Source organism: Canis lupus, chromosome 9, assembly GCF_011100685.1.
Source record: "Canis lupus familiaris isolate Mischka breed German Shepherd chromosome 9, alternate assembly UU_Cfam_GSD_1.0, whole genome shotgun sequence".
Classification (NCBI taxonomy): domain Eukaryota; kingdom Metazoa; phylum Chordata; class Mammalia; order Carnivora; family Canidae; genus Canis; species Canis lupus.
This window is the reverse complement of record NC_049230.1, coordinates 14,605,945-14,632,718: the sequence shown is the minus strand read 5'-3', so window position 1 is coordinate 14,632,718 and position 26,774 is coordinate 14,605,945. Positions and strand designations below refer to the sequence as shown.

General features: G+C 40.3%; 3 protein-coding genes across 10 annotated transcripts in view; 1 reads left to right on the top strand and 2 right to left on the bottom strand.

Annotated features, from left to right (window-relative positions):
- Positions 1-5,710, bottom strand: part of POLG2 (DNA polymerase gamma 2, accessory subunit) — a 39,879-nt gene extending 34,169 nt beyond the window's left edge. For all 4 annotated transcript variants that reach the window (XM_038546854.1, XM_038546856.1, XM_038546855.1 and 1 more), the window contains exons 1-3: positions 5,049-5,710; positions 487-613; positions 259-364 (exon numbers count right to left, since the gene is read on the bottom strand). In XM_038546854.1, coding sequence (XP_038402782.1) covers positions 259-364; positions 487-613; positions 5,049-5,610 — 795 coding nt within the window. In that variant the 5' untranslated portion in view covers positions 5,611-5,710. The remainder of the gene's footprint in view (positions 1-258; positions 365-486; positions 614-5,048) is intronic.
- Positions 5,711-8,036: 2,326 nt separating this feature from the next.
- Positions 8,037-15,271, bottom strand: DDX5 (DEAD-box helicase 5). 2 transcript variants are annotated; one of them, NM_001286941.1, is given in 14 exon segments: positions 8,037-8,743; positions 8,970-9,194; positions 10,438-10,497; positions 10,572-10,633; positions 10,847-10,957; positions 11,285-11,457; positions 11,546-11,706; positions 11,797-11,938; positions 12,209-12,274; positions 12,396-12,529; positions 12,628-12,724; positions 13,057-13,222; positions 14,441-14,619; positions 15,244-15,271. In NM_001286941.1, coding segments are annotated over 13 exon segments (1,845 nt in total). In that variant the 5' UTR covers positions 14,485-14,619; positions 15,244-15,271; the 3' UTR covers positions 8,037-8,339.
- CEP95 (centrosomal protein 95) overlaps positions 14,800-26,774 on the top strand; it is a 34,896-nt gene continuing 22,921 nt past the window's right edge. The window contains exons 1-5 of one of the 4 annotated variants that reach the window (XM_038546851.1): positions 14,800-15,529; positions 17,140-17,268; positions 18,387-18,494; positions 22,351-22,461; positions 25,775-25,880. In XM_038546851.1, the coding sequence (XP_038402779.1) occupies positions 15,511-15,529; positions 17,140-17,268; positions 18,387-18,494; positions 22,351-22,461; positions 25,775-25,880 (473 nt within the window). In that variant the 5' untranslated portion in view covers positions 14,800-15,510. The remainder of the gene's footprint in view (positions 15,530-17,139; positions 17,269-18,386; positions 18,495-22,350; positions 22,462-25,774; positions 25,881-26,774) is intronic. The other 3 variants (XM_038546848.1, XM_038546849.1, XM_038546850.1) reach the window with 3 other exon arrangements.

The following is a 26,774-nucleotide window of genomic DNA, read 5'->3' as shown; positions in this document are numbered from 1 at the left end:
GGTGAGGGTACCTCAAATGCAAAGGCTTATCAACAAAAGCTTCTGAGCAGAGTGACATCAACAGATTATCTTTACTAAAGTAACTTTTTATATGAAACAATGAAAATCATTACAAAGAGGCTTTTATGTGTGTTAACTGATTTGTTAGAACTGCCTCTTACAAAAAAAATAATCACATCAAATAAAATTTCATTTTATTATAGAAAGTATTATCTCTGTCACACTAAGACATTTTACCTATTATTAAGTTAAGGGTACCTTTCTCCACCACAGGAGTCGATGACGTAACCAGAAATCAAGCCACTGGCCTGCAGTTCTTGCTGAAGTAAACCAAACCAGTGAAGCCTCAGTCTTCTCACCGATTCTTTGGATATCAGAAAGATCAGATTGTTACTTAGTTGAAGATTACATAACCTATCCCAAAGTGAAAGTGACTGGTTCTTGATTACTTAAATACGAGATCAAGTTATCTGCCAATTTTTGTACCTTTTAACACCATCAGGTGTCTGCTTAGTATCAGAAACAGGATGAAAACATACTCCAATCTGAGCAAGGCCGTAAGGTAGCCTCTTGTTTACCAGATCCAGGCAACTAACATAGTGCTCCAAAGCACCTGTCAAAAGATAAATTTGTCATTGTATAAATCTATTCTATATACCCAAGTCATAAGGGTCAGTTTATAAACAAATTAATAATAACACTAACACAGCAGTACAAGTAGCATGGAACTATTAAGGCAGATATTGATTACTACTGAGTTTCCCCCCAACTTCTTTTTTTTTTTTAAGATTTTATTTATTTATTTATTTATTTATTTATTTATTTATTTATTTATTTATTTGAGACAGAGAGAAAGAGAGAGAGAGAGGCAGAGACACACGCAGAGAGAGAAGCAGGCTCCATGAAGGGAGCTCAACATGGGACTTGATCCCAGGTCTCCAGGATCATGCCCTGGGCTGAAGGCAGCACTAAACCGCTGAGCCACCCGGGCTGCCCTCCCTCCAACTTCTTAATTTTTCAAATCTATGAGAAAGTTGATAGTACAACAGTGTAAATAAACACAATAAACTCTTCAGCTAGATTCACCAATTGTCAACACTCTGCCATTTTCTTGTTTATCCCAAAACATTTCAGTATGTGTCTAAAATTATTCTCTGTATATCATTATTATACCATAAAACTAATCATAATACCATAATTTCATCTACCATATGGTCAATATTCTATTTTCTCCAATTGTCACTCAAAATGCCATTTATTGCTATTCTCTTTTTCCCTAATTAAGCCTCCTGCTCTGCATTTTGATTGGGCCTTTTTAATCTCTTTTAACCTGGAACATTTCCCCTTACTCCTTCCTTTTCTAACTTTGTTTTTAATGAAATATTGGCTTTTTAAAAAGATTTTATTTATTTATTTACTCATGAGAGACACAGAGAGAGGTAGAGAGATAGACAGATGGAGAAGCAGGCTCCTCGCAGGGAGCCTGATGCGGGACTCAATCCCCCAACCCAGATCATGCCCTGAGCCAAAGGCAGATGCTCAACCGATGAGCCACCCAGGCGTCCCTGAAATGGACTTCTGAGTCCAGACCAGTCACAGTCAAGATTTAGCTGATTGTTTCATTGATTTGGGTAAATCATTTTTAGCAGAAATAAATACTACATAGTTGATGTATATGTCTTCTTGTATTTTAACAGGAAGAATACAATATCAAATTATCCCATATTAATGAAATCAAATTTGATTACCTGGTTAGGTAGCAAATATCCATTCCCCAACAATATCCTGCTCAACAATCTTCCATCAAACATTTTAGAATCCACTGATGTTCCTGCTTGAATCAATTATTATACTGGACATTACAAAATCATAAAACGGTGATTTTTCTGTGTTCCTTCTACATTTATTATGTAGTTTCTGTAAAAATATAAACTTTCTCCACCTCCTTCCCCTACCAGCAGCTCAACTATTTAGTTTTTTGATTGACACTATAATTTTTTTTAACGTGTTAAGATCCATTACCATTAATATTTAATATTCAGTCTGTCTCAAATTTAGCCAGTGGGAGTCTTCTTCAAGCCAGCATCTGCGTCCTTTTGACATGACCCAGCTAGTCTTCAAGTAATTCTTTGCTTTCTAGCACCATAAAATGTCCCAAACTCACCTTATACTTCCATGCCCCAGACCTGGGATGAGACATTTCTCCAAGCACTGGTTCATTTTAGAAATCAAAAACTGTGTACTAAGTGTGTTCACTGCTATTGACTGTCATTACTTCTAGGCCTTTTCAATGAAGAAAGTTAAGAAATAATATTTTTTAAAATATGAGGTCATACTGACATTGCTGATTCAAATTTAACATTACAAAGTTTATCCTTATCTTATTTTTATATATCTTTTTTTCTTATAGTGAAAAATCTTGGTTCTTAATAACATTATTCATCTATTTGCTTTATCCTATAACATATGAAATAGCTTCAGAATTATAATTCCAATATTTCTATTTGGAATAAATCTTAGTTCTTTATAAACTTGAATTATATCCCACTAAATGACAGCACTGTGTTTAAGTTACTTGAGATTTCCACTTCTGGTAGTAAGTATAGATCAGAAAGATAAGAAAAGCTGGTCAAGAAACTTAAAAAAACATCTGCTTAGAGACTAAGCTATCAAGGCAGTGAGGACTTGAAGGTCCAAAACATGGAGAGAAGGGAGGAGCAGAGAGGTGAACCCAACATTTAGTGTCTCTTTTTCTAATTCTCAAGTAGCAGAGCTGAGAAGTTGAAAATGCTGAGCAAAGCTTCCTGACATCTTAGGGGACTGGGAAGTACAAAAATTGTAGTTCCTAGCTCCTCAAGGAGGGGCGGCTCTGGTAAACACCCCAGTCTTTCACTAGGGACACTCAAGGGCTACACTTGTAGAAGCGATGAAAATACTGAAGACTAATCTCCAATAAATTTAATCCCAGATTGTATTAAGAAAATATGCTCCCACTCTATGGGGCACCTGGGTGGCTCAGTCGGTTAAGTGTCTGACTTCAGCTCAGGTCACAATCTCAGAGTCCTGGGATCAAATCCTGAATCTGGCTCCCAGATCATCAGGGAGTTTGCTTGTCTTTTTCCTTCTGCCCCTCCCCGTTTGTGTGTGCGCTCTCAAAAAAATAAATATATTTTTTAAAAAAGATATGCTCCCACTCTGGCTGCCTGCCAAAAGCAAAGTAATTCCTCCCAGAAAGAAGGAAACATCACCTAGAAGCTCAATTTACCTCTACAATTTATACACAAATTACACAGAATATCAGGAGTAAAGTCCAAAGGACCAAAGGTCCAGAGAAAAACAAACAGTAGAAACAGAAATATCTGAGTTATTAGATGCAGACTTTAGGAAAAATGTGATTGTGTTCAAGAAAGTTGATGACAAAAAAAAAATAATAAAAATAAAAAAAGTTAAAAAATTAAAAAAAAAAGTTGATGACAAGATGAGTGAAAGGTCTAACATATGTAATTTGTCACAGAAGGACAGGAGAGGGGATCCCTGGGTGGCGCAGCGGTTTGGCGCCTGCCTTTGGCCCAGGGCGCGATCCTGGAGACCCAGGATCGATTCCCACGTCGGGCTCCCAGTGCATGGAGCCTGCTTCTCTCTCTGCCTGTGTCTCTGCCTCTCTTTCTCTCTCTGTGACTATCATAAATAAATAAAAATTAAAAAAAAAAATCTTAGAAGGACAGGAGAGAATGGAGCAATAACAATATCTGGAAATATAATGACTAAGATTTTTAAACAACTATTCATAAGTAGAGGCTACCAAAGTAGTTCAGGCATGAAAAAAAAAAGAGCAAGGAGTCTGGGAGTAGGAAAAAGTCGCAAATTGGGTAACTCTAAGCTAAAAACACTATAGTCAACTAAAGGATTCTGCAAAATAAGTGGTTTTAACATTTCTGAAAGGAAAGAAAATGTCTGGTGTATCAATAGATGTTTTGATGAATGGATATCTAAGCAAGCTAAATTTCATCTTCCTAATAGGGAAAAGATTGATTTGCTTTAGACATGGTAACAAGCAGTGATTTAACTTGCCCAAAATACAGACATTATGGAATCATTAAAGTAGTACAAATCAAAACTCACAAATATTCACCAGTTTGCTTTAGTTTGCTGTATCTTATTAAGGAAGTCTTTAAAAAGCTATAATGTGGGTACTAATTTTCAGAGAACCATGGACATTGGATAAATTACTTGGTAGTGCCACTTAGTTAAAATATAGTAAGGATGGCATTTTGCAAAGATGAGATGCTGTGGCAGCAAGTCTGTCTTGTAAAGAACTTGAATCCCCACCCCCCCCAAATCTCTGCAATCATGTTCTATTTGACTAAAGGCAAATAAATGGTGGGGGCGCCTGGCTGGCTCAGCCAGATACAGCAAGCAGCTCTTGATCTCAGGGTTGTGAGTTCCAGGCCCACGTTGAGGGCAGAGATTACAAAATAAACTTTAGAGGCAAATGATACCCCAGAAATTTCTGTGTGTTTACTCAAGAATCAGTTACAAAGCTTGATTAGTCCTATTATTTTTTAGTCAACTCAAATACCACTTAAAGGGCTCTTCAAACAGTGTAGATCGCTTTTCTGTAGGAAAAACTGGGAAAGGCCGATTTATTTTGCTCCAGAAAAACGAGCTCTTGATAAGTCTGTTGTGTGTAAAATTAAAGAATAACTGTGGAAGTATTTACAAACACTTTGGTAATGACGAACAAATGATTCAAGGGACTTAATTTACCGCTAATTCTAGGGCTGCTCAATTGAACTCTAGGGTTGCCCCATAAAATTGAGAGCATCACCTGGTCTTTCAGCCAGATAGTTTAAGAAACTGTAACTATTCCATAGGCCAGTTTTCTCCCCGGTAGAAACACTATCAATATACCCAACTACTTCAAAGAGGAGACCCGATAATTGCCTTTCCACGTGAATATAGGGCCAGTTGCAAATCGCGAAATCTCCAAGACTGCCTTTCCACCCCATCAATTTTGAAGCATGAAAATCATGAATTTTGTAGCATACCGTGAAGAAGGTTCTCCCGTAGTTTCCCAGAAGTTTTTAATAAGTTCTCAAGAAATGCTACTAGCTGTTCCTTACTCAGCTCTTTGTCTTGCAAGATTTCACGTAGAGTTTCTGCTGAAACTAACCTGAAGGCACTGTCCCCGGGCAGCGTAGGGCCAGGCTCGTGATGGAGGGCATCCACCGGGAAGACCTGCTCCCTGACCACCACCACCGAGGACCACCATTCTGCTGCCAGGTTCTTCCGCAACTCTATGCCCAAGGGGCCAAAGCCGGAGTGGCACCCGTTCAGAAGAGAATGTTGGCTAAGCTGCCGCTTGCTGCCGCTGAAGAAATGCCTTCTCCGACAGATCTCTACCAGCTCCTGGCTCCCCTCACCGGACTCGGGGGCTTCGGGCGGCTCGCTCCCCCCGGGCGGCTCTGCGTGCGACCTCAGGGGCACTCCGAGGGAGCCGCTCCCTTCCACCGACAGCTCGGGCGGCCCTCCGTCCACTCGACCCCCAAACCCAGACAACAGGCACCTGCAGACTTTCCGGCAGGCCCTGACCGCCGCACCAGAACGCATCGTCCGCGGGCTTCAACAGCGGTCTCCTCTTAGCTGGTTCATCCCGGCAAACCGCCGCAAACGTGAGGCTGGCGGCCAACGGCGCAGGCGCGACGGAAGTGAGCGTGAGCGCAGCCGGCCACGCCCACGGAAGCGCGTCACGGCGCTGCGGCTGAAGCCGCGGGGGCCCGGCCAAGTCGCTAGGGCCGACGCAGACCCCCTATCGTTTCTTGCCTCCCTTAAGCCCGGCCCCTCCCGTCTTTAGCACCCGCAGAGGTCATCCTCCCCTACTTTTTATCATCACGCTGTGTACTAGGAGTCGTTTTTGCTTCACTTCGGCGTTCTCCACCCTTCATGTTGGTTCAGAGACCCAGGCCTTAGTTCTCTGTAAACGCTGCTGCTATGGTTCTGCTCACAGGAGTGATGGAGGTGTGGCGGCGAACGGGGATGGGCTTTCCATAGTGGGGGGGTAGTTCGGTCAGTGCTGCCTGCACCCCCCCCCCGAACATTTTGAGAGGAACCCAGCCCTCCAGGTGAACGTGGAGGCATACTGATAGCTCTAAAGACAAGCTCTCTACCAGAGAACCTTTCTACAAGTCCTTCAAAACATTCAAAACGTGATTAAGACAGATCCAGGATTACCTGAACAGGCACTTACGATCTCTTTTCCTTCCCACACTGGAGCCCTCAGGAATTGCCCAAATAGTGCAAAAGTGGCACAGCCCACAAGAGAAAACTGTTGTTCCCAAAGCCCAGGATTCTTACTTCTAGCTTCCCTTAAAGTGTAGTTAGGGTAACCATTAAAGATTATCGCAGATGAGAGAACAAGCTACTGGATTCTACTAAAGTAACAAAGGACAGTTAAAGAAAGGAAGATGCAGCCTAGCAGACATAGTTAAAATTTATCATTACACGTGTATGTTGCAAGACAGGCTCAGAAAAAGCACACGTGCAGAAACTTTTTAAAAAAATTCAGTATTGGTGGGAAACAATTTTGTTAAAAATTTCTATTTAAAGCTCTACTTAAATTCTATTAAAAGCTGGACTCTATCATCGTGTTTTCCAATCAGGAAACACACCAGGGAAGAGGCCTATACACAAATAAATAAAAGCGAGAATGGGGAGAAAAATCACATTTATTAGTTCAGACAACCACAGGCTGGACACAACACACATGCTAAAAAGTGGACTGTCTTAAAACTTACTTCAAAGGTAAATAGGTAAATGTTTTCCACAGCCCCACAATCATTTCAGTAAGTGTTTACAAATTAAAAGGCCGTTAAACATTAAACAGTAAAATATGTAATAAATACTCCAACCTACCCCAAAAGCTTCTTATAAGTTAAAAGTCATAATGAATTTGACTAACCATGCTATTGAAAACTTTTCAGTCACTAGAGGCTGAATCAGTTTTCAATGTATTAGTCCTAAAAATACCACTTCCCCTGTCCCCCAACCCCAAGCAAACTCTAGTAAGATTTTACATTTTAGAGATAAGGCATTGACACCAATTAAAGCCTGTTTAATAATCAGAATTTAAATGAAGTCTCATAAAGACCTCTCCTCTCCTGACAAAAAGGAACATATATACCAGACTCTCTGGGAAGACATTCAGACCTATTTCTAGTCATTATTGAAATGAAGTGTTAGAAAGATCGGTGAGCCAAAGTTAAATCTAAAATAATCCATCATCCCCTGACCTTTCTAGCAATAAAAACCCATGTTGACCTAAGACGACTTGTATAAGTCACTGTGCTTTTGGTTATGTTGCTTCCTCTTGGTTCATCATTCATTTACTTTCACGGGGTTTTGTTTGAATATGAATAGACCCTCCAGTTTTTAAACTCCTCTAGAGTTCCCTGAATTATGGTAAAGACATTCATGATTCCCAGTGTCAACTACAGTTAAATGTCCCAAGAGCCTGAAGACTACAATCTGTATAAATTTAAAGTCTTAGCTTTGTTCACCATTTTGCTAATTCACATTAGAGCCAAGAGCAAGACTATAAACTGTTCTGAAAAATCAAGTTATTTGGAGCTTTTCAAATATAAAATTTTGCGAAGAAATAAAGTCATCCACGTTGTTCTCACACTAAGCAGTTTGAGGGTGGGGCTATACAGTTGATTATGTCCTATTTTAATCTCACTTCCCCATTCTGCTAATAAATAGGCTATTAAATGACTCACCTGATGAGGTACTGGCAGAAAGCCTTAATACAACTTAGCCTACAATTGTAAATTTACTTAATCTCATTTAATTCTTGCAATATAAATAGATCATTTTTAAGAAGGGCCTTCTGTTCTCCCCACTTCCCAAACCTAAATCATAGAAAGGAGCAGTTAATTTAGTTTTTATGGTTAAAAAAAAAAAACAAAATCAAACCAGACCATCTAAGCAAAGTTTTACATGACATTATAGATGTAAAATAAAGTACAATTTCCACTTAATTCAGTCTTCAAATATTTTTTATTGGAAGGCCATGCGTTGCCTTCATTTATTGTATTTCAAATCACTGTACATTTACTTTTGTGAAAACACTGCCTGCATTTTCTAGTACAAAAAAAACCTAAAAATTGTTTCAGGAATGTAGAGAAATATCCAACTTAAATAGCGAAAAAGTGCACCATAATTACTGCTGCACTGCAGTCATTTCTGCATTTCCCATGTTTCTTAAATAACTATCTTGTCTGATAACACACAATATAAAGAGCAATTATGAAAAACAGACATTTACATATACTTCTAAAGTCTTATTGAGAATATCCTGTTGGCATTGGATAACCAATCATAGGCGCAGCTGCAGTAGCAGGATATGCATATGCCTGTTGGTTCATACCATTGTGCATATTGGGAACATTACTTCCATATTGCTGAGTGCTATCGTAACCATTCTGGTAAGTCCCTGTTGGATTACCAGTCCTAAAACTGGTCTGTATACCAGCAGACACAAAATTACTTCCAAAGCTCCCATTGGTGTAATTTGCAGCACTGTAAACACCATTCTGAGTTTTTGCCCCAAAATCTCTCTTAAGCAGACTAGAGTAACCTCTGTCATAATTTTCCCTGTCTCTAAAGGTATTAAAGCCACCCCTTTTGCCCGCAGAGTATCTGTCCCGACGGTCATCCTTCATGCCTCCTCTACCCCTGGAACGACCTGTCAAAAAAAAAAAAAAAAAAAAAAAGAATTGCAAGCTGATTATTTCCACAGCACAAATCATTACTAGTACAGAAAAAATTAGAAAGAAGCTCTATTCAAAGTTTAAAGTGTTTTCTCAGTTTCATATGAAGATTTTACTCACCTGCCAATCCCATTTAATGGATTTGCAGACAATCATGTGACCCCAAAATCACCAACATTTCTTAATGAAGGTTAGTCTTACCTGAACCTCTGTCTTCGACCAACTGAAGCAACTTTGGATTAATTGCTTGATTAGCTTCACGAAGCACAGAGATAAGGTCGCTCACTTGCTTTATGTTATTAGGTGTAAAGAAAGTGTATGCTGTGCCTGTTTTGGTACTGCGAGCAGTTCTTCCAATTCGATGAATATAATCCTCTGAGGAGTTAGGGTAGTCATAATTGATGACAAATTTCACATCTTCCACATCTGTAAGGTGTTGCAGTGTGGCAAAATAGCAATGTACGGAGTTTTGCACACCACAACAGCCAGACCAAAAATAAAAAGTTAGACAATTGTATTCCCAAGAAGGTACGGGCTGCAAAAAATACAGTTAAAATGGTTATCCATTCCCTGTAGGAATACCATTGAGGTTGGAAGGAAAAAAAAAAAAAAGCACACACCATCTACCTGTCTCATTGCCCACCCAATGACAGAGCACCTAACAAAAGGACGTGTATTCTCTAACATATTCCCAAACCAGCAAGTCCCCTTACAGATCATCAAGTGACATCTGAATGCTTCTGCGCAGTAGGGCCACTTAAAGGTTCACAGCAACCTCTTCATGTGCTCATTTTGAGGACCTTTAAACAAAAATGTACATGGTCCTTTGCATTACACACTCATCAGAAGTTCAAAATTCTGGCCACACTGCTTGTCTTGCCAAGACCTTACAACCGCAGCTGCAAGAAAAACATACCTGTCCCCCAAAAGTTGTTTTTATGCACTGTGTCTCGTCTAGGCAAGCGCTTCCAAGAAGCCAGGATTCACTTGAGAATGTGTCTCTCTCTGGCAGGTCTCGACATGACGACTACTGTGTAGGTGAGGGAGGAACTTTCAAAGCACTGCTTTCTTTTCCCACTGACTAAGTGTGAGAAGTTGCTCCTGCTCTAGATCTCATGTGCCAGTACTCACCAATTTGTAAAAGGCTTAGTACCTTTTAAAGCTGCTCTCTCCATTTCAAACTTGAACAAAAATTTCATTGAACATTGAAGTTTGGAAATATTTCTTCAACATTTCAGCAAACTCACTGAAACTCAAAGACCCACAGATCACAGTAAACAGTTTGAAACAATGCTGTACCATGGCAGTCATGCAAAGCATGGGACAGAAGAAATACCACGGCAGTGAACTGTGAGGATAACTTCCATTTTTTTCCCCCGGAGAGAACAGTTTACGGGGCAGAGGTGGTATGTTCTGCCTTTTGAAGATTACTGGCACACTTTCAGCTTTTCACCTCTCTAATCGACTGGAAGCAGCCAGCCGATCACTAGTCCTCCATCCCCCTCGAGTCCTCCGATTGTCATGCCTAGGCCTTGCCACAAAGACTGCACCTTTATATGAAAAAAACTTAGAAAAAATGCAGAGGTTAAAGAAAGCAATAAACTTTCTTTAAAAAAATTATATGGAGATCTTCTGGGAAACCAAGCCACGAATTCGAGTTTTTACTAACCTAGCCCTCTGGAGGCCACATCTGTAGCAATCAGAATAGGAGCTTTTCCATGTTTGAATTCTGTGAAAAAGAAACGATCATCAATAATCTGAGAACTCCAGGTTCTGAGGGAAAAAATTTTTCATCTGACTTACCATTTAGAACCCAGTCACGTTCCTGTTGACTCTTGTCACCATGGATACCCATGGCGGGCCACCTACATTCAAGAAAAATTTTGTCAGTAGGCTTTGCATTTAAAGCCTGATAGGTTTTACTTTACTGCCTATCTAGTCACTAATTCCTTTAACTTCACCTGACCCATGCAGTTTTATTTACACCAGGTAAACTTATCTATGACATTCAAATCCACTTGCCCCTTCCCTTAAATTCAGCTCTCATATACTTGCTTTAATGGAAAAAACTCACATACCCGTCTCTCCTCATTTTTCTAGTAAGCTCATCACATCTTCTTTTGGTTTCAACAAAAACAATGGTTTTATTCTCCTTCTCACTCATGATCTCTTCCATTAGACGAATAAGTCTTGGAGGGAAAAAAATAGTGAATTTTAAAAGAAGTCCATGATTATGGCCACACATTTATGGTCACTCAAGAACTATCTTCAATTTACATGGCTATGAATGAAAAAACACCTGCTTGAACACTTATCAAGCAATTCTACCTTTGGTCCTTAAACCACAAAACAGGTTCCTCTCCTAAAAGAAATGTTACCGATAACCAATTTTGTGAATGAAGGAAATATTGCTAAGATTGACAGGATTTTAAAAGAACACGTTCACATTCTACCCTATGTAAGTTTCTTAACTTCTAAATTTGTACACTGAACTTTTAGTTCTATAAAAAACTTACTTTTCATCCTTTTCTACGTCATGACATACATCCACAATCTGAAGAATGTTGTGATTTGCACTCAGTTCCAGTGCACCAATGTTTATATGAATGTAATCTTTCAGGAAATCTTCAGCAAGCTGTCTTACTTCTTTTGGCCAAGTTGCACTCCACATTAGGGTTTGCCTATCAGGCTAAAGAATGTTGGATTTTAAAAAAGCATTGTATTCTAAATAAATTTAGAGCCCCGTTTCAAAATAAAACATTTTTAGGGGTACTTACTCTTATCTGATCCACAATCTTCCTTATTTGGGGTTCAAAGCCCATATCAAGCATTCTATCTGCTTCATCAAGGACAAGGTAGGTGGTTCTTCTCAGATTGGTTTTCCCACACTCTAAAAAATCAATCAGTCTTCCAGGTGTTGCAATACAGATTTCCACACCTTCAGTTAAACATATAAATATAAATAGAACTGTAACATCTAGACTTTCTAACACCAACAAAAAGAAGAAAAAGGATTTTTGTTACGTGCCTCTCTCCAAATCACGAATCTGTGGTCCCTTAGGAGCACCACCATAGATGCAAGTGGACTTCAATCGACATGCTCTACAGTATTCAGCAGCGACTTGCTGTACCTGTTGGGCCAGTTCCCGAGTTGGTGCCAGCACCAAGCACTAAGAGAAACAGAAAGTGGAATAGGTTTTTGCAAAGTCCTGGATCCTAGTTTTAAACTTATGAGCATTTACTGGCATTACTTCAGCAGCTAATGGATTTTGCTGTCCAATATTCCAGGATAATCAAGGCAACTTTGTCTCCAGTTAAATTACATAACACAACTGATGTCTCTATGTGAAACTACCAGAATTGGTTTTGCTATATATTCTGCAACTCTCTTTATTGTACTCACACAAAAATTAAGAAAAAATACACACATATATACTTACAATAGGCCCATCACCTCTCTCTAGGAATGGCTGATGATTGATATGGACGATAGCAGGCAGCAAATACTATTTGGGGTGGGGGAACAAAACAAAAGTTAAATTAAAAAGCTTCTAATTTCCTTATATCACTAATCCATTTTCTCTAACATAATCACATATTAAAACTCAAAAATTCTTCCACACTTACAGACAATGTTTTCCCGGATCCAGTCTGTGCTACTCCAACCATATCCAAACCACTTAGAGCAACGGGCCATCCCTGAGCTTGAATTGCAGTGGGTTCAGTAAAATTCTGTCTTGCAATCACATCCATTACATTTGCTGTAATTAGCAACAGTAATTCAGTAAATTTAGTGAAGCTAAGAAAAAGGGTGAAATTAATAAAGGGGGGGGAGTGAGTGCTCTGAACTAGCACTTACCAGGGAAGTTTGCTTCATAAAAATTCAGAACTGGCTTTGGGCAGTTGTGACCTCTAACCGTAATTTCCTTACTCCTTCTGTATGTCTCCACCTCTTGCTATAAAACAAATTTTAATAACCTACTAAGTACCATAACAACCTTCACCAATATGCAGTCAGCAGGCCTTAAGTTTATCAAGGATTAGCAAACTGTAACGGGCCATTTAAAATCTATATCCACATATAGAAAACCTACAGAGCACAAGATCCATCTATTGTAGTTATATTTAACCACTCTAAACAGAAAAATTCAAAGATACCACTTGCCAAAGCACCTCCTCTTCCTCGACTATCAGAAAATATGAGTTTTCCAAGGCCTCTGTTCAAATTTCTGTTTACTAAAAGTCACTGTTGAGTTACAGCCCAAGGAAGCCCTGTGAAATTACTCACTGCTGTGCGCCTAGCCAAATCAGGGTGTTCTTGATAAAAATTCTTCTCAAATTTGGGCAGCTCATCAAGATTCCACTTCTTTTTGACTAATTTCTCCCCAGGGTTTCCAAACTTCTTTCCAGATAGGGGCCCTGCCCTACTTCCCCCAAATCGAGGTGCACCAAACCTGAAATTAAAACAAAAAAGTTATATTTTCAACTACCTACTAAGACGTTTACATACAGACTATTTATTGTCCCTTGACACACAGTACAGATAAATGAAAGACTTTTCGAGGTTTAAGACTTAGCACTGTCCTTAGTGATGGGTCATGCTCTCAAAAGCCACAATTAGCACCATCTCTCTCACTTTCCGTTGTCCCAAATACACACTATTGAAGCCAAATCAACAGCCCGGGATTTATCAGGTCGGAAATTGGCTGCCCAAACGCCCCATGTTCAGATTACAAGGATAGACAACAGCTTGTGGCTCCTAGTCTTTCCCGTGAGCTTAGGCATTAAATGTCTGGGGGAGAGACAATACAAGGGAGGTGCGTAACAGCAATGTTATTATCAGCTCTTTCCAAGCCAAGCAGCTTTGGTTCTAAGGAATAATGGGACAGCACCAACGAGAACAGAACAAGGACGGTGGTCTCAGAGACATTTATGCAAGCCCATCGAATTGGGGGGATCCCCCCGGAGGGCTCCTCATCAAGATAGCAAAATTATATAACGCAAAGAAAAAGAGGAGGAGGAGCTGGCAACTACCGGGGGAGGAGTCCCGGACCGGGCGGCGTTCCCGCTGGGGCGGCGCTTCCCCCTTTGTCTCGCATTTCTCTCTGCGCCACATTTTCTCGACGCTGCCATTTTGAGCTCCTCCGCCGGGCGGGGTAACAAAGGCGCCGCCGCCATGTCCGGCGCCGGCATTTTGTACCCGCGGCTCAGCCACATGGCCGATTCCCGCGGTGCCGGCCGCCCTCCTGCTCCCGCGCCATCAATGGCTCGTGAGGCGACCCCTTCGATTACCACAGAACTCCCGGGGCCCCTACAACACTTCCCGAAAAGATGCACCGAACAGCGGTGACTTCGTTCTCCTGAAAGCGTCGCGCTTTCCAACCATTGAAATACACTCCCCCGAATTGTCCCCAACAGCTGCTCAGTCGGCGGGGGCGGGGGCTTCGGCGCCTCCCCCATCCCCCCACCAACAAAAGGCGAGCTTGAGGACCGTTAACAGGGAAACATCCCTCTGTCAGTTCCGGACAAATATCAAAATGGCGCAAGCCTTCGATTCGTAAAGGTTAAATATAGCCGGAAAAAGCCGACTGTCCATCGCCCCCGCCCGCCGCCTCCTTCATCGGCCTCCCATCCCCCACTGCCGGGCCTGACAAGTCCGTTCCCACACTCACCCTCGATCCCGGCCGCGGTCTCGGTCACTCGAATAACCCGACATGGCGTCAATGGTTGCGGTTGGCGGGGAACGAAGTAAAGAGAATCGGGTGCGACGAGTCGCTGCAGGTGGCTTTGGCGATGGCAAAGCCTTGCGGGGGCGGCAGCGGCAGCGGGGCGGCGATGACAGGGGCCGGAGCTGCTCGACAAGAGACCGGTGGAAATGAATGAGGTGCCGGCCGCGTCCCGGCAGCCGGTTTTATAGCCTGGACCGCCTCCTCCGCCGCGGAGAATGCTGGGAGCCGCTCTATGACCTAATCACCCCGCCCCTGCGCAGAGGCCGCAACGCCCGCCGGCGTTCCGGGATCCGCCATGTTCTCGCCCCACCCCCACCCTCCGCTTCCCTCAGAGTCGCCGGCTTGGGGCCCCTTTCACGGCTGGGCCCACCCGCACTGAGACGCCTTAGCCTACTCTGTGTTCTTCACCTTTTTCTCGTCTTTCCACACCTCAAGGAAGCCACCCCGCCCTTTCCCAGGTCTAGCCCTGCCGACAAAATGGCCAGCACAGACCAACCCACTCAGCCCACTTGGAGATGTTTACGTCTCCGAAGAGCCTTCACGCCCCTAACCAAGTGAGACGGGAAGGCGGAGCCTGACATTGTCACGTGACTGCTCCCGCCCATCGGGTAAGCGGACCGCACTACTTCTCCACTTGGCGTCGGCGGAGGAATACGAAACGAAATAGCTCGCCGGAAGTGCCGTACTATTGCCCCCGGGAGGCCGGCCAGGGCCGCTGGGTGACCCGGCCTGTCAAATCCACCCACCTGAGAATCCCTCAGCGGGATCTTGCCCGCGGAGAATGGTACCTAGAGCCCACAAACCGCCGCCTGGGCGCGTGCTGCGAAAGGAAGTCCTCCCGTGATGACCAATCAGCAGCAAGAAGCCGTTTTAACGTCCCTCCCTCTTTCACCCCCTGCCCTTTCGTTTCGTTCTCCCCCCACCTCGGCGTTGCGTCTGCGCTGTGCGGCCCTTCCCGGACGCCGTCCGCCTCGCGCCCAGCTGGAAGTCCGGCAGCGACCTGCCTCCGTGACATGGCCGGCTCAGAGGCTGGTGAGTCTCGGCCCGGAGCCCGGGTGTGTGTGGACTGAAACCCTTTAAGTCCGCCGGACGCTCCTAGGCCTTTTATCTCGAATCCTCCGGCTGGACTCCCTGGGTCTGGGCTGCCGGCGGGGCTGGTGACAGACACCCAGTCGCAGTCGGCGGTTCCGTGGGTTTCTTGGCCCCGCTCTGGGTCCCCCTCCTAGAGGCCATCTAGCGAGATCTTGGGGTGTGGAGAGAAGAACCCCGTGGCGAGGCCCGCAGCACGCCCGCAACCTGGCTGCAAAAAGGGCAGTCGGAAAGCTGCTTCCCGGGACTCGTGTTTCTCTGGGGCATCCAGCCACTGTCAGCGCGCTCTCTGCCTCTTGGATTGTGGGGACTGAGGCCGTTACCTCCATGTGCATTGAAGTTTTGAGGGGAACGGCACTCTAAAGATCTGCTGATGCTCCTGCCACAGTAGGATAGTGGCGGATTTTTCTCTTCAGTGCCCTCTGGAGTTACCTGCATTGTCTAGCAACCGCTTTTGAAAACCGAGTGGGTTGGGTTGTCCGGGACGCTTTTCTTTTCATCCTTTCCTCAGGACAGCGTTCAAACCAGCTCGTGGTTTGGTCAGCTGTGAGAAGTGGGCACGGGGACAGGGAGATAACGTGCCTTGAACGCGCTCAGTTCGTCAAATACGAAGTAGAAGGACTTCTTAACCACCTTAAATTGTATCAGGGAGCAAATAGGTCAGGCTTTAGAAATTACCTTTGTTGGAGAAAGTCGTGAAATAATCTTGCTAATTCCGACCGTATCTGGGGGTGGGGTGCGGTGGCACACAGGAAACTTCCAACAGTGTTGGTAATGTGCTAGTTCTGAATTTAGGGATGTCTTTGTGTATTGCCTGTATTTTACTTCTTATTCATTGACTTTATTTTTTTTATAAGATTTTATTTATTTATTTGAGTGAGAGCATGAGCAAGGGGAAAAGCAGACTCCCCGGTGAGCAGGGAGCCAGACTTGGGGGCTCCATCCTGCGGGGATCATGACCTGAGCTGAAGGCAAAGGCTTAAACCGATCGAGCCACCCAGGCGCCTCCATTAAATGTAATTTTTTTAAAGAACTAAAACAAATGTTGCAGTGTTGGGGTCATTACTTCAGTTTTTTAACAGCCTGAATTAATCACCACCTTTTGGGGCACCAGAGAAATTCTGACTTGCACAAAATAATTGGGTAGAAACATGACTAATGCTATTGGGAATTTGAAGCAGCATCCATTAATTAGTTTCTGCTAATCTCAGACAATCGTTAACAAACTGTCTCGTTTATGACATCTATTCCTGTTTACTTTTAAGTATGTTAAAAAACAGCTATGTATGGCTTGTAAAATAAGAAAAGGTAAAATAACAAGGTTTTAGTTTGCAACAGTAAAAATTGGATTTGCATCATAGGTTTGACTGCATTGAAATTCCAGCCCTCTGGAAGTCATCCCAAGAAATTAAATATGTTTTCAAAAATCATGCCTCAGAGGGTCTTTGACCTTCTATAATCAGATATTTTATCTTCTACATCATTTGGTGTTTATCTTTGTGGGGATTGACTTTCTAGTGTTATTTAAGGCTGATCTTTTCCTTTCCTGACAGAGTGGATAACTATTGCCAATAACCTTCTTTTGAAATGTCATATACACCTGAGGATACGAGAACTAGAAGATTGTGATGCTAATGTTTTTATTGCTCTTTACCAATCTATTTTGGGAGAAAAGGTACCAGGTAAGGGTACTAAGAAGTGGGAGTAATAGTGACTATATCTTAGGCCAGGAGTTTTGAGTGCCCTCAGTTAGATCCTATAGTATTTATAAAATCTTAAATTTTTTCCTTTGTTTATATCTTATTTCTAACTGTTACATTTGTTACCTTAATACCTTCCTGAGAGCCACACATAGTAACAACCTTGGTCAAATCGGGTTGAGTGGTCTTGGTCATTACTGTTTAATTATGCCTAATACCTTACCTACAGAAAGTCACACCTTTTCTGTAAATGTACCTAAAATTGAGTGGAACTTGGAAAACTATTGGGTCCTGTTGCTTAACCAATATTACAAATATGAGTTGATGTTTGTACTGCATCCCTGGTTGAGTAGCTCAGAGTCTTTAAGATTCCTCTACTATCTCTGTTTGTTTATGAAGCTCATAACCATTAAGTACTAAAACTGTGTAGTCTCTCTTCTTTTCCCATTGTTACCATGAGTTAGTGCCCTCATCACTTGGAATAATGGAGATGGCCTCTAGCTGGTATCTTTGTTGCTAGTCTTAACCTTATTTTGACTGCAAGGGCATATAGTTATCAGAGCAGTCTTTTAAAATACTTCTTTCATCCTTCCCCCCAAAATTCATCTCTCTCAATACCAGAGGAGAAACTCTCAAAGTTGATGTTAAAATCTTTCCTCACTCTGGTCTATACTGACCTTTTAAATCATTATATCAATAATTCCTACTAGGCTGCTTTGACAAGACTTACAAGAACTCTCCTTTTGTACCTTTTGTGGGTTTTTTTCCTCTCATGGAAAGCTCACCATGATTATGGGTTAGAGTCTCACTTTATGTATTGTTTCCCTTATTAGAGTATTAGCATCCCCTTGAATTTAGGGGTCTCTTTTTCTATGGTATAGTGCTTATGGTACATATATATGTTAAGTATTCAGCCAATAAAGATGCTCTGTAGGATTCAGGCTCTGTTAGCTTTATCTGTACTTTATAGCCTGTTCTGTTTGGGTAGAGCTTGCTTTTGTAGCAGTTAACTTGACTCAGAAGCCTGGTCAGAGACCATTATAATTTGGACCCCCGGATGAAAAATTTTGTAGCTTTTTTTTTTTTTTTCTTCCCTACAGACCTCATAGCTATTCCTAGGAGTCAAGAGGATGAAGCTCACAATGTACAAGCGGTAATTGATTCACTGGCCTTGGATTACCTGCAAGTCAGCTTGTCTCACATAACAGGTTGGTATATACTTAACCATCAGACAATTTTGTATTTTACTAAAATAATTTGTTAGGTAGAATCCTATAGATTGTATAGGTAACCAGATGAGTAAGCTTATGAAATAAACCAAATGACAACACTGAGCCAAGACAATTGATCAGTAGAATTAGGGCAGCCATCCTTGAGAGCTTTTTTAGCAAGTCAGACATTGAGTTTTTGATGGACTTGGGTCTGAGATATAAGTATCCTAGCTGGTAGTTTGAAGTATGTTTTTTGTTTTGTTGTTTTTTTAAGTACGCTCCACACCTAATGTTTGGCTTGAACTCATGACCCTGAGATCCAGAGTCAACTGAGCCATCCAGGTGCCCTGTTATTTAGTTATTTTAAAGCTAACATGCTGCTTGTTTATGACAGCTAAAAATTAGCAACATCTAAATGTCCACTGAATAGGGACAGGTTAAATAAATTATAAAAAAAAAAAGATTAAAAAAATAAAAATAAATAAATAAATTATGATAGCAAAAACAAAACAAACAAAAAATTATGATAACTCCCTACAGGGTATTTGCCACTGTAGAAGATTTTTGATAGTGCTCATTATGTACAATGTTACATGTTAGTGCAACAGTCTCCAATATATATAATGTCAGAAATATGTGCACTTGATAATAATATGCAGTGTGGTGCTACTTGTAGGAAACGAAGGTGAGGAGAATAAATAGTTGATTGTTTGCAGAAGAACTCTTTCAAAGCATGTGCAAGAAACCTGTAATACTGATTGCCTCCAATAAGAGGAACTTCAGCGCTGCAGGATGAAGATGGGATGAGATTTCATTATACACCTTTTGCACTTTCGAATTTTATTTTTTTATTTTATTTCATTTTTGAGAGAGAATGTGTGTGTGCAAATGTGAGGAAGAGGCAGAGAGAGAAGGAGAGAGAATCTTAAGCATTGTGGGTGTAGGGCTCAATCTCAAAACCCTGAGATCATGACCTGGGCCAAAATCAAGAGTCAGATGCTTAACTGACTGAGCCACCCAGGCGCCCCACCCTTGATGAATTTTAAACCTCATGAATATATTGTCTATTCAAAATTAATAAAGTGAAACTGTGAACCTTTTTCCAATATAAACTATATCATGCTTGTATTCTAAAGCCAACTTACCAAATATATTTATAAATCTCTATATTTTAGATAGCAAGAAAATGAGGATTATTCCAGTAAATTAATTTCAAGTAAGGAAGACAGGGAATCTGTGCACTTGAAACTACATTTGCATCACTAAGAGAAGGCTTACACTACACTATTGGTTTGTTCTTTGGCAGTTAAGACAGAAAAATATTAATCAGGATAAGTCATTTGCGTCTCTCAATTTAATATTGACAAATTTTACTGAAAATTGTCTTAAGTTTTTGAGTGGAGTTTTGCGTGAGTAAATGTGGTAAATTAGTTTGGAGATAATTCACTTTAAAGGTGATCCCAGGAATTCCCTGTTCTTCAACTTAGAATTGCTTTATCACTCGAATATGGCAAGTTTTGGCATTTGTGCTTTTTAAATCTATAGCAAGGTTGTATCTACGTATACAACTTTTTAATGAAGAGCTACTCCTGACAACTCACACCCACCCCATGAAAAGTTGCAAAACTACTTACCTCTTCTGGTATACTGCAAAGCAGCTTTTTAGTTCTTGTTTTCTGTTTAAAGCAATCATGAAGCACTGCATTCTGGCGGGCAGTCTTAGTTGCTGGGTTGGCAGAGGATGCTCCCCATCCTGGCAACTGAGAAGTTCTGAGTATGCCCTTGGGGTATACTTGTGTATCTTGTTAAGCCAGAAAAACATAAGGCTTAAGAACAAGATTTCTGTTTGCTTTAAACAGAAAAAAATTGACAAATGTTGTCCATCTGTACTAGTAGTGTAGAACATCACATTTTTGGTTTAGGCTTGTTTTGCATCATGAATGAAGTTTTGAATGGCTAGATTCTGTCAAATATCATATTTCCATTTTGCCTCTCCCTTACCGATTTGAACTTATGAGAATACAAGCATGATCTCCCAGAGGACAACCCAGGTGGAGGTGTCTTGAGTTAAATTCTGTCCATACCTGATGTTGATTAGAGTCCATTTTACGTGACAGTAAGCGTGCCAAGTTTCCAGGCTTTTACTAACCCATTTCTTGTCAGTATTTCAATTTAGCATTTATTAAAAACTTATTATGGGGTGCACTTGGGTGGCTTAGTTGGTTGAAGTCTCTGCGTTCGGCTCAGGTCTTGGTCCTGGGGTCCTGGGATCAACCCCGCATCAGGCAGCCCCCAGGGGGCTCTCTGCTCAGTGGGAAGTCTGCTTGTCTCTCTCCCTCTGCCCCTCCTCACTGTTCATGCTTTCTCTCTCTCTCTCAAATACTTAAATAAAACCTTGAAAGAAAATTTATTATGGGCCAGGTATTGTGCTAGGGATTGTATAAAGTGGATATGGTGGGAAATTGGACTGGAGAAGTTGGGGGTAAGGTGAGACTAAAAAGGGTTTTATAGGAATGCCTGGGTAGCTCAGCGGTTGAGCGCCTCTGTTTGGCCCAGGGCTTGATCCTGGAGTCCCAGGATAGAATCCTACCCACGTCGGGCTCCCTGCATGGAGTCTGCTTCTCTCTCTGTGTGTGTCTCATGAGTAAATAAATAAAATCTTTAAAAAAGGGGGGGGGGGTATATACATGGACAGTTTTTTAAAGAAAATTTTACTGAAGTATAGTTGAAATACAAAGTTATATTGGTTTCAGGTGCACAACATAGTGATTCCACAGTTCTGTATATTGTACGGTGCTCACTGTGATTAGAGTAGTTATCATCTGTCATCATTCAATGCTTATTACAATATTACTAACATTATTCCCTATGCCTTATTTTTTTATATCTGTGACTTATTTTATAATTGGAAGTTATACAAAGTTATACAAATTGAAAGTTTGTATTCATGGACTCATGGACAGTTTTTTTTTTTTTTTTTAAGATTTATTTATTTATTCATGATAGAGAGGTGCAGAAACACAGGCAGAGGGAGAAGCAGACTCCATGCCGGGAACCTGACGCGGGACTCGATCCTGGGACTCCAGGATCGCACCCTGGGCCAAAGCCAGGCGCTAAACCGCTGAGCCACCCAGGGATCCCCGTCATGGACAGTTTTTAATTAAGAAAATGGCGTGATCCAAACAAAATGAATAGGAGTTAACAGAAAAAAATGAAGAACTCCTGATGAAAGTAACAAGTTGTTTTTTGTTTTTAAGATTTTATTTATTTGAGAGAAAGAGCAAGTAAGAGAGCACGAGGAGAGTAAGGGGCAGAAGGAGAAACAGACTCCCCATTGAACAGGGAGCCTGACACAGGGCTCAAACCCCAGGATCATGACTGAGCCAAAGGCAGACCCTTAACTGACTGAGCCACTCAGGCACCTTAGTTTTTGTTTTATTACGCTACTGCTATTATCTTTAGAACAAGCCATTGTCTAGAAGTAGTATCCCACTGTGTTCTCCACTGCCATTTTTTTCAGTAGCCTAATAAAGTTCTGCTTTAGATGCTTTATATTTTGGTATAAGTTTTACCTAGGGTGTGTTTCCTTAAGTCCATTTACTTTGTTTCTTGATAAAGGATGGAATGTGCCAATTAATTATCAAACATTATATTCAAGGCTGCTTCCTTTGATTATTCAGACATAATCAGGCATCAGAAAATTCATGTTTTTAGTGTTTATAATACTGTTTTTTCTGAGGTAGTTTATAATTCTTTTATCTTGAACAGTATTTACATGGTGATATCTTCATTTCAAAATTATGGGGCTCTCAATTTCTTGGTTAATATTTTTAACTCTTTATTTTGTGTTTAGGAGAAAATATAGTGAAAGGAGATAGTGAATCTATTAAGAATCTGCTAGAAATATTTGATGGATTGCTGGAGTATCTTACAGAAAATATCAGTGAGACATCTCTTGAGAAAAGTAAGTTTGAAAATAGAAATTTGATTTTGTTAAAAAATTTGGTTTATATTCTATATCATGTCCCTTTTTGCCTGTTTTTGTTCATGGGAATTAGAATCACTAATGCATATTCCTGGTAAATTTAATCATATTAAATCACAATTCTTACTGTTCTAAGTGGTTGAAAACTATCCTAGACTGTTACCATGTCCTTTGTCAACTTGGATGTTGCTTATAAATTATTTTAAAGCTAATCTAAAAAAAAAAAAGCTAATCTAGAATAGCTAAATTCTGGCTAAAATTTGTCTGTTGTCCTATTATTGCATAAATTTCTTACTCTATAATTTTCCTCTGCCAGAACTGCCATTTTTGTTATAATTTGGATATTGCTAAAACATTAGCAGGAAGAATTGCTGTGTTTTTTTATCTTCAACCTACATTTAGGTTTGTGACAGCCTGAACATTTTATTTTAGTCTTTGAGTAACCCAGTTTCCCAAATTGTAACAATTCATTGTGTAAAAGTTTTATTTTACGGTTTTTCATAATTATAAAGATAATATCGCCATATTTTATGAAAGGTTTATGGTTATTTAAGTGGATCAACAGTATTTAAGAGCTATTTATAATCTTTGACTCAGTTTATCTTGTTTCTAGGGATTTATCCTAAGGAAGGTAATATAAAAGGAAGGTGCTTAAAAGTCTTCATTGCAGTGTTATTGCAAAGAAGAAAAACCCGTCTTTGAGATTTGAGATGGGTTGAGTAAATAAATAGTGCTGTGTGTTATGATTGGAGTAGTATATGGCCCATATAAGAATGGTTTTACTATTTTAAGGTTATCCAACAAATTTTTAGCAGCAGTAACAAATTCTAATATAAATGAAGAGAAAAATTTCGGTAGGTTTACTCTTCCTATTTCTCTCCCTGTTGATGGTGAAATGTATGCTGTGATTATAACATTTGAAATTAACTCTAAACTCTTTTTTTTTTTAAACTCTGACTCTTTAGTGATAGTTTTCTACCTTTTATCATTGTTGTTGAAAAAATTTAAAAATATATAAGTATGACCTGGAAGGAAAAATTGCCACACAAGGTATTTTTTATTTTAAAAACTTGAGTGCTTGAGTGGTGGGATGCCTGGGTGGCTCAGTGGTTGAGCGCCTGCCTTCCAGCTCAGGGAGTGATCCTGTAGAGGGATCGAGTCTCATGTTGGGTTCCCTGCATGGAGCTTGCTTCTCCCTCTGCCTGTGTCTCTGTCTCTAATGAATAAATAAGTGAAATCTTTAAAGAAAATAAATAAATAAATAAAAAATAAAAACTTCAGTGTTTTGAATGTGAAGTATTTTGAATGTTTAATATATGTTAAATATATGCTGAAAATAGAATCCTCTGGGAGGATTCAAAATTGCATGCCATGTTTATTGCTCTCAAGGAAGCCTATACTCAAGTCAGGAAGACAGCTGTAAATACATACAGTAGTCCCCTCAGATGTGCAGTTTTACGTTCTGTAGTTTGAGTTACTCACAGTCAACTTCTATCCAGAAGCAGATGATCCTTCTGACGTTTTTGTCAGAAGGTTATAATAACCTAATGCTGTGTTGCAGTGCCCATTTCATTTACCTCACTTCATCTTATCACATAGGTATTTTATCTTCCCACATCATCATGAGAAGGGTGAGTATAAGACAATAAGATATTTTGACAGACCACATTTTGGTAACTTTTGTGCCAATTTATTGTAACAGCTTTATTTTATTATTAGCTGTTTTTGATCTTAATGTATCTTAGAAGCTAAACTTTATCGTAGGTATGTATGTACAGGAAAAAGTGTATAGTGTTTGGTACTATCTGTGGTTTCAGGCATTCTTTGTGAGCCTTGGAATATCCTCCTTGGATAAGTGGGGACTATCGTACAATAAAAACATTATAGAATTAAGGGAGAGTGAGACATGTGAAACCTAATTCAAGGCTACCAGTAGGTATTTTGATGCTTTGTAGCTCTTTAGTCATTTTAGCAGCAAGATTAAGAGGTAGAAAATTACCATTAGGTGGAGATTGATTAATTTGAAATTTTACACTGACAGCAGCAGTTTTTACTATTGCAGGGACCATAGTGGTTTGGCCATGGATAGGGCCGTGGGGATGGAGAGAGGAACACAGAACTGAGAAGTACTTATATGTGAGTCTGGTAATAGTGAAATGCTGAGGTAGGGGGTAAGGAGGGATCTTTCGAGGGGAGGTCAGTAGAATGTGGTGAGTTTAGGGCTGCTAGAAGGGAGTTGCACAGATGGGATCTCCCTGTGTGGTAGTACCTGAGGTGGACAGTATTTTCTAAAGTCTGATTCTCCAAGTTGCTATGGCAAAATTACCTAGAGCTGAGCAGATTCTTCAAAATGCCAGTTAATAACGGGAAGTAAATATTTATTATTGTTAGGCACATCAGGTATGTATTGAAGCTCTTTCCTGGTACCTGAGCTAGCATTGTCATTTACTTAAACTGAAGGACAAGAGATTTGAAAGCAGAACTTGAGTCAGTGCTGCGTTCTGCCCCTCATTGTTTGAAGCTCTTGAAGCTTCAGTTTTCTCATCTGAAATTCTTTCATGGCTGTAGTGAAGGTCAAATTAGGTATGCATAAACAGCTTAGCACCAAGCCTAGCTGAGAGTAAACGCACAGTGAATGTTAACTCATGTTATTAAAATGTTGTTTGTTGAATACAGAAATAGAAAAAAATGAAGGTGGATGTTTGAACAGGGAATCTCTAGAAATGGGAATGGGAATATCCAGAGGTATAAATATGAATCATAGAAGGTTCACCCACATACCTCCTGAAGTCACTTTGCTAGCGAGGTGCTGTCACTAGTGAAACTATATTCCTCTGATATGTGGGGTAGAATGTGATCATCTGAAGGAAAATTCCATCCAAGCCTTGATGTAGTCTGATTCTTAGGTAGGCTAGGAGAGTGATAGTCTTGGAACTTGAGGTAGGCTGACACGGTCATGTGAGGCTGAAACCACAGCCTCATCCTCTTGCTTCAGACATCCTTTACAGGTAGGGAGGTTCTAAACAACAGAAAAGGACCTACCACTTAGCTTAAAAAATAAAACATTGCTAATACAAGTAGACACTGCTTTTCAAGCAACAGTTTTGTTTGTTATTCAGTACGTGCTCATCACAAGTGATGATTTGGTTCTTTGTACTTTCAAGTTCACAAGAGCCCAGTTTACCAGGAGAGGATGAGGTGCCTTACTATTCTTCCTTCTACCTACCCCTGTATCAAAATAGCATTATTAATTTTGGGGTTTTTTGGTATTGTGTTTATCTATTCTAAACAGGTGAAACTGGACAGAGTTTTAAAGAATCCCATCTAAGAGAACCTTTGGAAGAGCCAGACAGTACTAAGGAATCCAAGTCATCATGGAAAAAGGTTTCTTTTGGGAGGTAGTGCTCAATGTCTATGAATTTAATCGAAGCAAATTATGCTATTTTCTTCTACCAAGAATTGAAATGGCACACAGTATACCAGAATGGAAGCAAAAACTAGTGTGAAAACTTTAATATTTTCTCATATTTTAAACCCCCTGAGGGAGGTTTAAGAGCCTTGAGTTATATGTAATATTTAATTTTCAGTATTAAGCACCTACTTACTTTTAAATGTTTTCCCTTGGTTATCAAAATAGTTTGTATTCCTTACAGAAAACTTGAAAGTACAGAGAATAGAAACCAGTAGAAAACAATGAGCTCTATCATTTTGACTAAATAAGTACTTATTTGATGTTTTGTTATATGTTAGTATTATTCTTTTGAGGTTTTTTTAGATTTAGTCATATTGTTTATGTAATTTTGTTTTCTGCATTTTAAAATTTTACACATCAGTAGCCTTCAAGTTGTTAAACTCTTTGTAGTAATTTTTAATTACTGTATAGCAGACCATTCATATGTGTGCTTTTAATTGGCTAAACCACTCCTCTAAGGTGGAGGTGGCTATTCCTGTTTTTTTTTTTTTTTTTTTTTTTTTAAACATCCTACATTTGATGGTAGTTCTAACTAGAGGTTGAATATGATGCTATGGCTTTGTTTTAAATGTCTGATTCTCCATTTTTTCATGGAGTTTGTCATGATTTGAAAAACCCAGGCAGTGCTTTCCTATTCAGGTATAGTACATCGTGGAAAACATGTCTTAAGGGAGATCACCATACGATGACTTTCTTGACTTTATTTTTATTTTCATTAGATTTCTTTTTTTAAGTGCAAAAGTGAAACAACACAAGGTATTAATGCAAAATTAATACCCTACCCAGACTCTACTCCTACATCCCTAGAGTATCCAGTGTT